Genomic DNA, 16,874 nt, shown 5'->3' with positions numbered 1-16,874 from the left:
GTTGAAAATATACATTACTAAAAGCAAACAGCAACAGTGAAGACAGCTGTTGGCGAATTAACGCTAAGCTTTGACATTTGATTGCACCTGTGAAACCTAATCAATAATTGACGCTAATCAAGAGAGCGCCGGTCATTGAATCATTACACGGAGTACGTCTCGACACTAGGCTCACACGCCATTAGACTACCCCACCGCCTGATTTCATTATACGACAGTGAGTTGTTGAAGTTCATATTAGTTGTGATGAACATGAGTCAAATATTGTGTGGATATTAACTTCTTTGTTTAACACGACGTTTCGGAGTTAACTCATATTCCTTCTTGAAGTGAATGTTACATACATATAGTGGATATGGACATCTGCATTGGAATCCAGCCACTGCAAACGTCATAGGAAAGACTGCATGGTTCCGTTCTTAATATTCGGTTTTACTTGCAACAGCAACCCATGCTTGTCGTTAGAGGCAACTAACGGGATCGGGTGGTTAGGCTGGTTGACTTGGTTAACACATGTCATTGTATCCCAATTGCATAGACCAATGCTCATGCTGTTGATCACAGGATTGTTTGGATCAGACTCGCTTATTTTCAGACCGCGGCCATGTAGCTGCACTACAAGCAAACTAACAACTTGTCATTGTATCCCAATTGCATAGACCCATGCTCATGCTGTTGATCACAGGATTGTTTGGATCAGACTCGCTTATTTTCAGACCGCGGCCATGTAGCTGCACTACAAGCAAACTAACAACTTGTCATTGTATCCCAATTGCGTAGACCCATGCATGCTGTTGGTCACATGATTATTTGGTCCAGTCTCGATTATTTTCAGACCGCCGCTATATAACTGGACCACAAGCAAACAACTGTATCAATGTCCTGTAATGACAATTATCTCTGTGGTCAAGTGAATTGACTGTCTCCCTGGTTCTTTCAACGGCATTATAACAAAAGAATTTAAAGGTTGTGACTTGTAATTACCCTCTTTCAGGTGCTCGGATTTAAGATGAGGGGATAAGACAAGATTTCGCGAATACCTACTTTCGTAGTTTTTTAACAGGTGTTTGCCTGAAAAACCGATAGTATACTATGGACTCGGCGTGTCTTATGATTATATTTTTGGAAAGAGTTTTGTCCAGTCAATTCAAAATCTGTGTCGATGTAGGGTTAGAATTTGTCATCAGCAACACAAGCATGTCTTGATAACGCTGACTAACAGGATCGAGTGGCAGGTTTGCTGACTTGGTTGGTGCACGTCTCCGCATCTCAATTGAGCACATCGACGCTCATGATGTCAATCGCTGGATTACCTGGCCCAGAGTCGATTATTTACAGACCGCTATCATATTGCTGGGACATTTGCGAGCAAGGTGTTAAGCAGCAGCCAAATTTTGTAACGGTTTGTAAATCATCACTATGGCAAAAATCCAAACCATAAATGTATTGGGGCTTTGGCGTTTGTTATTCTCTGAGTTAAATTAGTTTTCACAAAAAGACAAGTATTACAATGAATTTTATTCCGTTAACCCTTGTCTAATCTTCTGTTACTAGTACTGTATCATCTTGACCGACTTGACCTTCATGGCAACGTGTTCGCCATGCCAAGTAGGCTGCCACTGGTGCTTGCCCTTCCAGAAATCCCTACTGGCAGTTGGTGAGTTGTCCTTCCAGGGTTTAGCATGGGGAGTGTATCGCCATGAGTCGGGGAAGTAGCCTTTGGTGGAGCCTACAGCGACGTTCAGAATGAGGCTCATCTGTAACATAGTGAGTGAGTATTGTTTTACGCCACTTTTGGCAATATCCCAGCAATCACGACGAGGAACACCAGAAATTGGCATCACGCATTGTACCCATGTGGTGAATCGAACCCGGGTTTTAGCGTGACAAGCGAATGCTTTAACCACTGGCTACCCCACCGCCCCTCTGTAACATAGAAGAATGAGAGAGTGATTGTAGTTTTACGCCGCAGTCAAAAGCATTCCAGTTATATTAAGACAGTCTGTAAAAGCCGAGTCTGTAGCTATCCACAAAGTGTTTTTGCAGCTGAATATTTTAGAAGTAAACTGTATATGTATATAGACACCATTTAAAAACTGTTAGTGAGTGGATGAGTGAGTTCACGCCGAAAAGTTCAGAGGCTGAAAAGCATAATCATCTAAATCTTCTGAGAAGACACATTCGTCTAACGCCGCTGATTGCTATGACGAGCTGGATCCTTTAAGCTTGTCAGAAACATTTAATCGGGTGTGTTTGATTCCAATCGTCATCCTTCTGCTCCCAGGTATGTCTGTACCATTGAGAAAACACCAATAATGATTAAAGCGAGATAACACCAACTCCAATCGCTCACTCATGACACCTTATGTGGTCAGATGAAACCATTTTCTTACCTTCCCATCAAAGGGCGCATCTTTACCACCACTTGCCCAGACATTGGTACCAGTCTGATGACTGTATGACCAGTACCCTTGAGATGGTGTTGACCAGGACATGACTGGTTGGTTGTCTATGTCCATCCTAGTTAGAGGATTAATACGAGTTATCAATACCAGTATCTGCTTAGAAATTAATTATTTTATAAGTACTTAAATATAGAATGCCTGTGCAAGAGAATAAACGGGCTTGACCGTCTTCAGAAACAAATTCCAATTGATGTAATGGGAAACATAGCTGTTAAAATATTCAGAATGAATCACTGAAAATCAGTGATGACACCAGGTGTTCGCGAAGAGGATAAGTATGTCCTTCTCTACCGGTAGCACCCGCCATGCACAAAATATGCCTAAAAATGGACATAAACAATGTTTAAAACATGAATGTGTTCCCCATTTACTCATGTTATACACGTGTCATGCATTTACATTTATAACAAATTCTCAAAAATGTTTAGCAGCCTTAACTTCTAAGTTAGTAACACTTCTAGGAAGCGTTTAGATTATGACCTTGGAGTAACTGACTTCAACAATTTTATCACATTTTTTCGTTCAAATATTGAGTTCCTCATATTGAAAGATTCATGGCATTAACTGAATATTAACGCCTTTATCAGATTTGATATCATACCTTTATTAAGCTAGGGGTTACTGATATTGAGATATTTATCACATTCGCTTTCACGATATTTAAGCCTTTAATGAAGCGTTTTGGTTGATATTAATGTTTTTTTGGCAACCTTCGAGTTCCTGATATTTACACGTTTACAAAGTATAAAAATAAGGTTGATAGGATATGTTATTTGTTTGCCTTTACGTTGATTTTTTGCAGCGCTTTTGCCAGCGAATTTGAGAAATGGCCAGTTCACACTTTCATAGCCAGCGAATTTTAAGAACATTGCACGTTACCTGATATGTCCATCTGTCCAGTCCACTGAGTAAGTATGAAAACCATCAGCCCAAGTTGTGCCAGCTTTGCTCATTCTGTAAAACACATTATCTAACTTCAAAGTGTTTTTTTTTATTGTTGTATCAACACTGCACATTGTTACCTTACAGGACGACTTCACCCCAACACCGGGTGACTGATATCATGAACACTTATCCTTACCATCGGGATATGTCAGCACGTTATCGACGGAATCATATGCCCTGAGTATATCATCCTTGATTCTTCATGTTGGTTCTTACGACATAGATTGCTGGGAACGTATTATAACCTGTGATTATCATACGAGCGAATGATGATTCAGGAGACCATTCGTATGAGTGAACAGCTATCGATAAACACATCATTCTGGATGACAATGCTGAGTACCCATCCACAAAGCGTTCGTAACGTTACGACGTGTCGTATCTCTATACGTCATCATTGGTTTACGAAAGGCATACTGCGACGAACGTGTTGTGGATCGGGCCCCTGGTGTATGTACATGTGTTGCTTGCTTCTGGTTCAGTTAAAGATACCAAACTACCAGCTTCGCACTGCTATGGTTGTGACTTCTATAATTCATTGCTTTCATGACCAGTAGACAAGTACAGAGACGACTTGAGAAATTCCTGTTCAAGCCTTTCCATGATCTAAATGAATGAGTTAGCAATTAAAGTCACATCAACAGTATTTCAGCCACATCGTGACAATAAAATCTATATTTTAATAAAACTCAACTCAGATGCAATAAATACCTGTCAATGAAAGACAGTAAAATCGGTAGATTATCACAGAATTTCTCTAAAAACTTACACGTAACCGTAGAAATATATTACTTTAAACAACAATGCAATATAAATACGGGCTGTAGATCGCCAACAACCGAAGGTGTATCACGAAGACATGATCACCAAGCTGATCACCAAGGTGTTCAACAATACATTATTTCGCCAGCAATAATACTTGAAAATGGATAGTTCTGTAGACTTACTTAAACTGTCCTTGTTGTCTGTGTTGACTAGGAGACGCTCCATAGTGAATAGTGGAGGAGGCCCGGTCAGCACCTTTGCTTGCGCCACCACCGTCTTTCATATGGAGGTTACCTTTGCAGGAAAGCACATGTGTGTTAGTTTTAACCAGTATGTATACCAGTATTTCAAAGGAGGTGTATTCTGAAGGTTGTATGATCTTCATATTTATACGTAGCAGTTAGTTAATTTTACATTTGAAGTTTTATTAGTATACACTTCTCACATTGTGTTCTCCATCAATTGATATGTTTTACATGTGAATTGTTATACTAATTTTCACATGTGTGCCACATTTGTTTTAAATTTTCTTCAGCGGGACATCCAATATTTTCAGATTCGAAAATGTCTTGGTTAATTAAGCTTCACAAATTAATTTTGAATGTTACTTGTTCAAAATTCTCTGTCAACAGCTCGCTCCTCCACAGTGAATATTAAATGACCAGTATCAACCTAAAATCAGTAAAATGTAAGAAGGTACAAACCTCTTGATTCCATAATGTCGATCTCACCGCAAGCTGGCCAGCCGCCATATTTCGAAGGCCGACCGGTAGGAAGCAGCCATATTGCTACAACACAAAAAAGAAGTCGGACACTGGTAGTCTGGATTACTTTTGTGGAAGCAGCGATGGACTTAGTCTGTCTCACAGTCCCTGAACCACATTATTGTCCCTACTGCCAAGCCCTATCTGCAGTGCTAAAGCCCTAATCAAAGCAAGTCTAGATTTCCTCAGGTTCTCTGGTCTCCCTGGGCTCCTTTTCAAGTTAAATGGGCTTGTTTGTTACTATCAAAAATATATATATTAAGAGACTAACACCACACAAAATGACTGTATTACCCAAATTTACTAACGTCAGGAAATACTCGTTTCATCCGGCGGCCATATGAACAACGTTTGAAATCTACGTATCATCTGGCCGTCAGATTTACACACGTTTAAAGGGGTGTTAAAATAAACGAACATTCGACTCTGCATTTACATGTATTTCACAGGTGTGTAAATCTGGCCATTGTTTCCATGTGTTTCCTAACATGTGTAACATATGTAAATGCTGTGATTGTAGGACATGCATTTCAATATCCTTGAAATCTCGTATGACCAGGGTTAGGTTTGTCATATATTTTGTACATGCGTAAATGATTGGAAATGAGTAAGTATAGTGTTACAAGATTAGCACTACTTTAACATGTATTTCAATGGTGCTGTAATGCAACTGTCACATAGGGTTCGTTCGCGCGTCCGACCACGCCATAATGTACTGAGATAATTAGAAACACATGGTGAAGTGATACCCATGACTGAGCACCACTAATAACGTGCGTGTCTTTCTTGACATACACATGGTGTCTGTTTAAAAGGTTGAAATATCGGGTCTATGGACCAGAGCGATATGTATGTTAGGGAGTGTGTGTGAGTGCGAGGGAGAGGGTGTGGCATGGGGTAGGCCTAGGGTGGGGCGGTGGCGATGGTCGGTGTTGGGGTACTGATAAGTCTTTCTGACCAATAGGTAATATCATTTATACTTTTTGTAATGGAAATAACATAACAGTTTAAATAACTGACCTTAGGTACACATCTTATATATGCTATACAAGGAGACACTGCTAATTACAATAAATCACAGATCTAGACGAATGTGTTCACACAGACATGAACCGGTAGGTCCCTAATTTTAGTGTCACTTGTATGAGTTATCCGACTGATCATAACTGAACAAATTTCATTATCTATACTTTCATAAAAGATGAGTACAATGTATTAATGATTCCCGGTGTAAATTACTGTTGTAAATGTGTGAACATGCACATACTTGGTGTGACCTCTTTTGGATTCGGAATACAGGTATTATTCCATACGGACGTTTTCTCAAATTTCAGTTACCCGACGGAATATACTGTAGACATATGTTTCCACCTCTTGGGTAGACTAAAGAAAATTGTAGTGATTGCAGTTAGCTCATAATTTTCATATTAGACCTATTGTGTTTCCATCTGTTGGGCAGACTATAGGAAATTGTAGTGATTGCAATTAGCTCATAACTAAGCATTTTCGATAATTATTGAAAGCTTGCTACCTGACAGCATTATGTTGCTCATGCGTTTTCTATTTTGCTTTTGCTTTCTGTTGTCTAATTTGTTATTCATTATATCATTATGGTAATCATTTTGCTATCTAAATATCATGGAATATAATATGTATTTATTAATCTATCAAAGTACCGAAACGTATTATCTGTATGCTTTACTGTTATTGGGTGAAACTGTTAAAAGTACCTTCGTACAGAATTTCGTGGAGATAGAAACTGAAAATTACTAGATCAATGGAAAACTAAATTGGATAAAGATCGCAAACAATCATTATTTATATTCCACTTTTTAAATTATCAGTGTGCAGATCATGTCACTAACATAAAAACTGAAGGATATATGGTGACAAAACTGGGTTAAATCTTGAATGTATAATAAATGTACCAACAGTATCAAGGAATGTTTGGGTACGCTCGTGGCTAAAGCCTCGCCTGTCAGGTTAAAAACCGGTGTTTGATTCCCGACAAAGGCACATTAAGACTGAAAATAAATTATTTTGATAAAACGCAAAGATCTTAATTTCATTTGAAAAAAGAGACGAAGTCATTGGAAGATTCACAGACTAACAACATCTGTATTGTGACTACAGGTGCAGGAAGCATCTTTAATTATAAAATCACATTCCACAAATATCAGATAAAGGTTTAAATGATAAGAATATTTATTGGTATCTTGCCAAGCTCTGTCTTCTCTCAATGCAGTATAACCAGAGTGCTGTGGTCACTACCTCCGGTGGCCAAATTCAGCAATCCCATTACTTTACAGTATTTTCTTACAGGCATATATATGGAAAGTTAACTTTTACGGGTATGGAAAGAGTGGGGGGAAACACGTGCAAAGTATTAGTACGCTGATATTATCCTTCAAAAACATCATATGTACAACAATCACTTATCATTATGGCATTACAAAAAGGCCATATTTCCAGACAGCATAACATCACCTTTGGCTGGAGTTCCAAATAATTTGACACCGAAAGCCTGTCAGTTAACGCAAAGGAAATAACCCTTGTGTTTTAAAGAGATGCCTTAATCATAGTCACAATGAAGTGTAGGTTGCCATGCATTTTATGGTCTGTCTCACAGTCCCTGAACCACATTATTTTCCTTACTGTTTAGTCTGTCTCACAGTCCCTGAAACACATTATTTCCCCTACTGCTAAGCCCTCTGTGCAATGCTAAAGCCTTAAAAGAAGCAAGTCTAGATCTCCTCAGGTCCAGGGTCTGTTAACATCTGCAAGAACCCTAACTCATTTTGGGGGTCGGGTTACAAAGTAAACATATCTATAGCTAACTGCCATGGCTAGCCGGACTGAATCTCGTGTCTCCCTGGGGCTCAGTTTAAATGGGCTTGTTTGTTACTATCAAAATTATTTATATATTCAGACACTAAGCGTTAGTCTATGTATTTTCCGATATGATGGAAATACTAATATTGACCAGATAAAATTCTAAAGGAGCCTTTCTTCAAGCAGTGACTTAACGCCATACATAGCTAGACTTGCTTAGATGATAGACTACATATAAGGCATCACAGATATTTCACAAACATGGAACAGGACCCTTAGCCTCATTAGCTTATTGCCTCACCAATTAAGCGTTGGCAGATGTAAATGTTACTTGAGATGTTGGTCCCGCCAGCTGTGGGTGTTTGGTATGGCTCTCCATAACCCGAACCCTGCAGTGAGTTTTCCTAGAGACGGAAGGGGAGAAAATATCGTTCTGTGACTATGAAAAACCAAAAATGTGGACAACACACCATTGTTTGGGTCTTTTAATTGTAAATATGATTCAAATAGCTTAAGCTAGATTTCGATATCCTCCGAATGTACATTTGGTGGAAAATATACATTAATCCCGAGCCAAGGACGAATGTTTATATTGGTATAATTAAAAAATGTAACGGCACTAGTATCCATTTTGTCTTTTGTTTTCTACCCGTCAGAACTAGATTAACAACTAGTCTCTGATATGAACATATTTTACAGAAAAAAAGTTGATAGTCAAAAAAGAATATTATATAAGGAAAAGGAGCCCTGAGACTTTCTCCTGGAGCTGTGGAAATCTAGACTTGCCACATTTTGTAGACTTGCGTGGGCTTGGATATATTTGCTTCAGGGTCTGTATGACAGACGACGTCCCAACACACGCTCAATCACATGTGTCTCCAGGTCACGGAGAATCAGTGGTTAGAGGCCCGTATTGCAATTATCGTGCGTTTGCCAGGCACGCAGCAAGCCAATTTTTTCGTGTAAGCCGCAAAGCCTTATATTTAGGTGGTATTGAGGGCTTGCCCAACTTTCATTTTTTATGAGACCCGAAGAGTTATCGTTTGACGTTTGATGATTTCAATAGCTTCAAAATATTGTGGAAAGACTTCCGCCTGTATCCCCCCTTAAATTTCATTCTAGTCAAATCATATCACCTGAATATATATTCCTCATCCGATAAAGATGAGTTTTAACGTGTTTTGTTTATCTAATCTTCACATGCTGAAAGACATATAAATACCACTCAAAGAAAGTTTTCCTCAACGTTAAAATTTCCTCATATACAAATATGTTTGGACATATTTTATACATGTCAGATTCATTGATACAATACCATACATCGAGTATTTGGTGTTTTTTCTAAAATAATTGATAAACAAATGATAAATAAACAACTGCATTTCAGTGATGATTCGCATATAATCATGACTGTAACAAAACATCCTCATACATGTCGATGGAAAAACAATCATCACTGAAAGCTATGATATGAAGAATAACCTGTTTACTGTACATGGTAATGCTTTAATAAAAACCATTGTAGTCAGTATGAAACATAGAGGGATTTCCACTTTTTAAGTGGAACGTGTTTGTAGGTATTTTTGGCAAGAATTAGAAGAAAAATTATTTTTTAGCAAAGATCATGTGTATGCTCGAGCTGTTTTTTTTATAATGGTAGCTACGCCCCTGTTTGCATGTGTTGTTGACGTGGCATGGACTCCTTGTAACATCACTATTTGATTATGATTCACAAACACATGCCCATGATATGGTCGGAATCGTGCCACGGATTAGCAGATACTTATCATGAAAACAAGTTTTTATGTAGGTGGCTTGAATCTCGCTTTTACAAAGGCCTATAGATTCGATCACAATACATTTCGTTTTACAGCTTCTCTTTTCTTAACATGTTCACGTCAAAACTGATTTAAATTCTAATCACAGATTAAAGAATAACACAATAAATAGTATGCCAAATTATCGTTACCATGACAACCCTGTGATATTTCACCTTATGTAAGAGAGTAATGCAGATGATACTAAATTTTGATAAGTTGCTTCATCGCTATCAATAAACACTGGGTATCTATACAATTATATGTGTGATCAAAGGCCATATGATGGATTATGTGGTCTCTGGTGTGATGGAGGAGAACATGTGTCGCTAGTTTTCTCGACAATCTGAACACATGTATGTAGCGTGAAACCGGCAGATACTTTAGAAGAAAGTGTTTGCCCTACCTGTAACAACGATGTCCCGTGTCCATAAAAGGGATATAATGTGGAGATGAATGACATGTACTTTTATCTTGGCCCGTTTATGATGATACATACTACGATCTTTCACAATAATCCCTCTGGCTATCAGACTGAAGGTATGTTTTAAACATAACCGGTATTTCTATTATTGTATTTATAAAGTTCTTCGAACGTTCTCCATATACGTTCGTCATATACATCGCGCACTACCCTTTTCTCTTTTGATCTTCTCAAACGACTGTTACAAGTTCGAAGAATCCTGGTCAAAGTAGAAAAGTCTTAAGACTATTCCCTACAATTCAACAACTTACACATTGTCCCCTAAACGGGTAGAGCTTTCGTTCGGGGGAATATCAGAAGGACAACGATACAGTTATTTCCAATGTTGTAGAAAGATCTCCACTTACTTAGGAATACACTGAGATATTGTATTCATGTCGGAATGATATTTTCGACCCCTTTCAGATCAGAACTTGAACATGCGATGTCCGCGTCTGTGTCAGACTAAAGTCCCATAAGATGTTTAGCAACACTGGGGCGTAATAGCCATACATCTTCTACAAACAAGGGAATATACATCTTGTGAGAAGGACTTCTTCGACAGGGAAATTTACAGCAATACGACATCACAATTACTTACGTGATATTTACTCGCAATCTGAGTTATGGATCGTCAATTTAAACAGGACAATATCGACGAATTTCACAAAAGGCACGGAGATCCAACATGTCTATGATATACTCAGAGAACGCACCCGCCTGTGCTATCCGGTCATAATCGCTACTCGATAAAAACAATTTTTATTTCATGTCTCACAGAATATATAATTTGATATGGCATTGTTTCTTATTGTATACTTTTGCGTTAGTGAAACAAACTTTAAAGTTTATGTATAGCGTTATTACAGCAAAGGCTGAACGAATGGAGAAATAACATGGTTCAGGCACTGTGAGACGATTAAGAAGGTCACATGCAGGGCAATAATATTCCAATTATGTACTGCCACAAAATATTTTACAGTAGATGCGCGAGCTGAACAGACTTAAGAAATTACGAGTTGGTTCGTGTAGCACATTTGACTGTGCTCCAAGAAAAACAAAGTGCTATTCTATTGGGACAGCTAGGGACACTTGCGAGGACAAAGGGGCAACGCATCGCCCTTTCTTCACCACTGAACCTTTCAATCCCTCGAAACATGCACCTCACAAGATTTGCCAACACCACAGACAAGGCATAACTGATACTGGTAGCAAGAGCGAGTGCAGCTTAATAAGGCGTGTTAGCTTGCGTAATACCACTTTCTTTGTCAGGCTCTTTGGTGATAAGAATATTGAGGTCATGTGAACGTTGATTTCAAACGTACTAAAATGTGTGAAAGTGAAATTACATGAGCCAAGTAATTCACATGATGGAAACATATGATCATCTTGCTTGAGTACAGGTAACATGATGGTGTATGAACCGTTCATATACATACCCCTGAAATCCGGTATGATACATAAATATCTAAGGTGTGTAAACATTTGCAAATTTGAAAATTTACATGTCCATTGTGTTTCCCCACCTAAGTAAATTCACATGTTTCCAACCCGAGTAAACTTAGAACGAAATCGGAAATTTCAGCACCCATTGAAATTCAAAGGAATGCATAGGAAATACTGTATGATCATGTATTTACCAGGGTATCAGGTTTGCAATTCATATGGAAATCCCTAATCCGGTCAGGACATACATGTTAGGTGCTTGTTGAAACGAAACGTAACGATGGTCATTTCATGTATTTCTTCTGAAATTTACGTTTAAGTTAGGAAATGGAAAACATACGTAAACCCGGTCATGGCATGTATTTCCTACTGTATTTACGTTTATTTACAATGGTTTACTATCCGGTTTTGGTGCTGTGTAACATATGCGTAATCCAAAATGAACATTGTTGCATTTGACCATTGACCTTTGTGTATTCATAACAAGATAGTTGACACAAAGGATGTACCTGGCCAGATCCAGTCCCCTTTAGGGATCTGTGCCAACACCTCAACTCGTCCGTGTGAGATGGACGCTGTAGAGATCAGCTTCGATGACATTATTGGTGGAATCTGCGATCCCCGACGATGACAACCATTTTCATTATCAGATGTGCATGACCCCCACTGTTCTGTAATAGGGAACATTGAGACACTTAGTCAAGCGTACTGTCTGTTTGAACATGGATGCATTCGGTAAGCGTGCTGTCTGTTTGAACATGAAGACATTCGGCCAAATGTGTTGTCTATGGATATATAAAGACATTCGGTAAGCGTGTTGTCTGTTTGAACATGGATGTATTTGTTCAAAGGTATTGTCTGTTTGAACATGTAGACATTTGATCAAATGTATTGTCTGTTTGAACATGTAGACATTTGATCAAATGTATTGTCTGTTTGAACATGTAGCCCTTTAATCAAATGTATTGTCTGTTTGAACATGGATGTATTTGTTCAAAGGTATTGTCTGTTTGAACATGTAGACATTTGATCAAATGTATTGTCTGTTTGAACATGTAGACATTTGATCAAATGTATTGTCTGTTTGAACATGTAGCCCTTTAATCAAATGTATTGTCTGTTTGAACATGGAGGTATTTGTTCAAAGGTATTGTCTGTTTGAACATGGGGACATTTGTACAGCGTGCTGACTGTTTGAACATGTAGACATTCGGGCAAATGTATTGACTGTTTGAACCTGAAGAGATTCGGTCAGTGTGCTGTCATCTAGAACACAGAGACGTTCGATTAAGTGTGCTGTCTGAGCTAAGATGCATTCGGTCAGTGTTCTGTCTGTTAAAACATGGAGACATACTGTCAAGTGCTTTCAGTACATACGTTTGACATCAAGGACGCCGTTTTGAAGGAAACTTTCTCCGAACTTGTCAGCAGTGAACGTCTGCCGAATAAATTTATAATGTCACAAATAATGTCATTATTATACTTTCACAAATACGATGCCCGTGAAGATCGGGTTAGAATAGGTCTTCAGTAAGCCATGACTGTAAGAGGCGACTAACGGGATCGGGTGGTCAGGTTCGCTGACATGGTTGACACATGCCATTGCATCCCAATTGTGTAGATCGATGCTCATGCTGTTGATCACTGGCTTGTCTGGTCCAGACTCGATCACTTACTGAAACCACCATATAGCTGGAATACTGCTGAGTGCGGCGTTAAAAAACAACAAACCGACCAACCACAAATACAGTTTAGGTCTATGTCTATGAAAGAAAGGGTAAACATGGTCAGTGCCATCTGAACTGTATTAAATGTATTACCGGTTTGAGATATAGAACACCATTCTTGATGTACGTGTTGGCAGCTTCCGGTGTGTAGATCTGGAACTCTCCATTCTGATAAAATTGATAAGCTCAGTGTGTTCTTGATAAATAACACGAACCATACAACCATGATGCAAAAAATCATAATAAATTGACTTATATTAAACATGTCAATGCTTAAGTCATACTTGTAGATTATCAAGATGAGTATGAAATTATTGAAGGATAATAAAGACCTTAAGTCAAGAATTTGAAGTGAAATTCCAAGGATGTTTCCTTTTGGCATGCTGTTTGGGATTGACATCAATCTTACCCCTCCTCCCCAGCATGTTATTTCATGTTTCCAGTTCTTCAAATTCAGTTGGTGCGAGTTGAACGTGTCCTGAAGGACCGTGCTACCACGGCGGTATAGCCTAGGGCTCAGAGATGAAGCAGCTGTATGTAATAAATAACGCTGTTATTTTGGCGTCGTCAGTGTCGAATTTGACATGATGGTCCATTTCATGTTCACATTTGTTAATCAAGTTCTTGCATTATCTTGTCTGCAGCTACTTATTAAGCGTGAGGATTTGGGTTACGCTTGGTCTTCAGCTACCTATGACTTCGAAAAGGCTTGGCTTGGTTGATGCATGTCATCAATTTCGTCGATCGATGCTCACATTGTCAACCACTGCTCTGTCTTGACTCGCATAATTACAGAACGCCGTCAAATATGTAAAATATTAAACAACACACAACAAAAAGTCAGTACGTTCTTCGAGGAAAGGGTTCTTCATAATAATGTGTACAGTATTCATTATACTTTTATCAAATCATATCTTTTACATATTGATATCCTTTTTGAGAGGCATCTAGAAGTTCGAGCAGTAAGGAAGGAAAACAATATATGGATGAAAAACTTCTTTATTGCTGTGAGAGCGACGTTTCGGTGTAGGTTCTAACACCGTTATCAAGCAAGTGATGAATAGCATAAGGATGAAGGAGCATATATACAAGTTAGCGCAGATGTTTGTACAGTACAGAGGGCAGAGGAAGTTGGCATATTGCTGAGTTCGGCGTAAAACTAAACTCACTCAATCACTCACTCACTCACACAAACATACTGATTCAATATCCAATATGACCATACATATAAAACGCCAGTGCAAAATGAATACATAGTTTAAAAAAGGGCATACCTGGAATACTGAATACACCGTCTACGTGGTATACAACATCGCCAGTTGCTGATAAATAGTTTGCAGAATATTCCATTACTTCTTTATCGGTGAAGACATGCTTGCTTTCGACTTCACAATAGAAATGTCCAACAGCTAGAAAAGAAGCATATGGCCAGGAATGAGGGAATGACGTATAATTGCATGTCCAATTGTATTGACAATATCAGTTACAACGATAAATATCCGTAACAAAAGACATTGGGATTTCAACAGATGTCATGGAAAACTAAATATCAACATTTGAATGATATGCCCAAGCAGACATTTTACAAACATCCTCTATAATCTCCAGGGTATACGTTACGATCACTCTCCATTATACCCTGGATGCATCCAAGGCTTGGGGCGATGATGTAATTACCTCCCTTGGCTGGCTCCGCATTCTCACAGTAGCCAATCAGCTAAGCCGCCGTTACAACCGAGCTTGCCAGTGTCAACAAGGATAGTGTCGCAGTCGCGATGGTTTGTTTGCAGTGCCACTCAGATTTTTTTGGAAATAATAAAGACAAAGTGACAGATCTGAAACTTTAAAAAAATATATGACAGAACTACTTCTACTTCTTTCAGAGTACCTCTGCATCAATTGTGTTCCCAAGTTTAAACGGTTAGATAATTTAAGAAGCGAAAGTGAGTTGTGATTGGTACGCTCAACTTCCCAGCGTAGGCACCTGATTGGATTAAAAGCCAGCCAAGGGAGGTAATAAAATCATCGCCCAAAGCCGTGGATGCATCCAGGGTATAGTGGAGAGTCATCGTAACGTGTACCCTGGAGATTATCGAGGATGTTTTATAAAGAAACAGTACTGTGAATGAACAATTTATATTATGCGTTCATGTGCTCTTTTACATTTAATTCAAATTTACAGGAAGTCACAATAGGCTTACAACTAAACATTTTGGTCAAGGTTTCACGATCAAAGACCAGGTTAAGTCATTCGAGAATCGTTTACACAGACATTGACAGGAATGACATGTCTCTTGATCGCAAATCCATGTTATCCCATACTGCCTGTGCATACACAGTAGCTACTGCCACTCCTTTTCAAAGACAATAGTGTCAGTGGCGCATGTCACCGGTCAAGCAGGACATACTCACTCATTCACTGCGTCATCACGAATACAAAGCGTCATCACTAATTTTCAATGATTGATTAAAATCATTTTAACTTTTGTCTTTTTTAACCATTTTGATATATTTGTAATCGAGACGTTTAGGTTCTAACATTGGTGTTCTGAATTTACATGTTGAAACTGATTAAAATCTTCATCAGTAGACAAAACTGTAGAATCCCACCACAATAAAACCCAGTTTTTTTCCTTATGACGGAAAAGGTCCAAAACATGCCCATATTGTATTGTCAAACAGTAGTCTGTTGCGGTCTAAAATATTTTTAGTTTATGGGTACATGAACGGAGGAACTTCTTGGTTAGCCGATCAAACGCTATGTATAAACTAGAAATTTAATAATTAGAACGACCACCTTGGCATTAATTCATTCACTGCACACTTCCAGAACGTTTTAAGAAAAGTTCCATCATTCGCTCTCACGTCGGCCATTTCGGCGTGATTTGGTACCTCTGGTGTCCTTAATTCACTTTTCATGTGAAGCAAATAAGTGGCTGTGCCCTACATTTTGTAATCACTGCACTAAACGACGTTAAATCTAACATACTTTTATATCCAAAACTAAATACCGATACTCACGATTTCTATATACAGTGACAGTGTCCATCAAGCGTGGTAAATGTCCCGATGGTTGATGGATAGCGTACTTGAATTCAATGGTATTTACAGTTGGTACATCTGTGGATGAAACAATGTCAGCATTTTGAGTGAGTGAGTAAGTGAATGAGAGAGTTGGAAAGCAGCTGGGCCAACCCCCGTTTCTAAATTTGAAGTAATAAGAGAAATCATAGCTTATTACTAATATGCTTACCGGGAAAGAAAACAGCCAAGGTGTTCTGCTGGTCCTTATGTAATTTGATTGTTGGCTGTGGCCCTGCTAATGCAGGCGAAGACGAGGCCGATGAGCAGAAATATGTGTGTAGCCATATCAACGATGGCAAATGCTAATGGACTAGGGTTCTTATGGCTAATCTTTTAATGTAGTCAGGCATGTGTGTGAATTACCACGTGTTGTGAGGGCGCTATCTAAGCACACAACGCGTGTTCCATTACTTACTAGTCAGAGCGTTTCAGGTGAAGATAAGACGTTTCATAATTGTTCTAGTTTCAAAGTTCATACATACATCATTGGAGATACGTGTAGAGGTTATATAATAACTTTGATTGTCCGATTCAACGTATGTGTAACATGTACTGTTATCATCGTA

General features: G+C 38.7%; 1 protein-coding gene across 1 annotated transcript; it reads right to left on the bottom strand.

Moving 5' to 3' along the window:
• Positions 1-1,503: 1,503 nt before the first annotated feature.
• On the bottom strand, positions 1,504-16,552 carry LOC124265392 (beta-1,3-glucan-binding protein-like). The gene is made up of 12 exons (XM_046700163.1): positions 16,478-16,552; positions 16,246-16,344; positions 14,499-14,633; positions 13,634-13,755; positions 13,318-13,392; positions 12,875-12,935; positions 12,007-12,168; positions 4,880-4,963; positions 4,358-4,469; positions 3,345-3,419; positions 2,394-2,520; positions 1,504-1,757 (listed from the first exon to the last, which is right to left on the bottom strand). Exons 2-12 carry the CDS (start codon positions 16,271-16,273, stop codon positions 1,551-1,553), a joined length of 1,188 nt encoding a protein of 395 aa, XP_046556119.1. The 5' UTR covers positions 16,274-16,344; positions 16,478-16,552; the 3' UTR covers positions 1,504-1,550.
• Between the last annotated feature and the right edge of the window lie 322 nt (positions 16,553-16,874).

Source organism: Haliotis rubra, unplaced genomic scaffold (genome assembly GCF_003918875.1).
Source record: "Haliotis rubra isolate DU_JTF1 unplaced genomic scaffold, ASM391887v1 Scf978, whole genome shotgun sequence".
In the NCBI taxonomy this organism is placed as follows: Eukaryota; Metazoa; Mollusca; class Gastropoda; order Lepetellida; family Haliotidae; genus Haliotis; species Haliotis rubra.
This window is presented reverse-complemented; position numbering and strand designations above follow the sequence as displayed.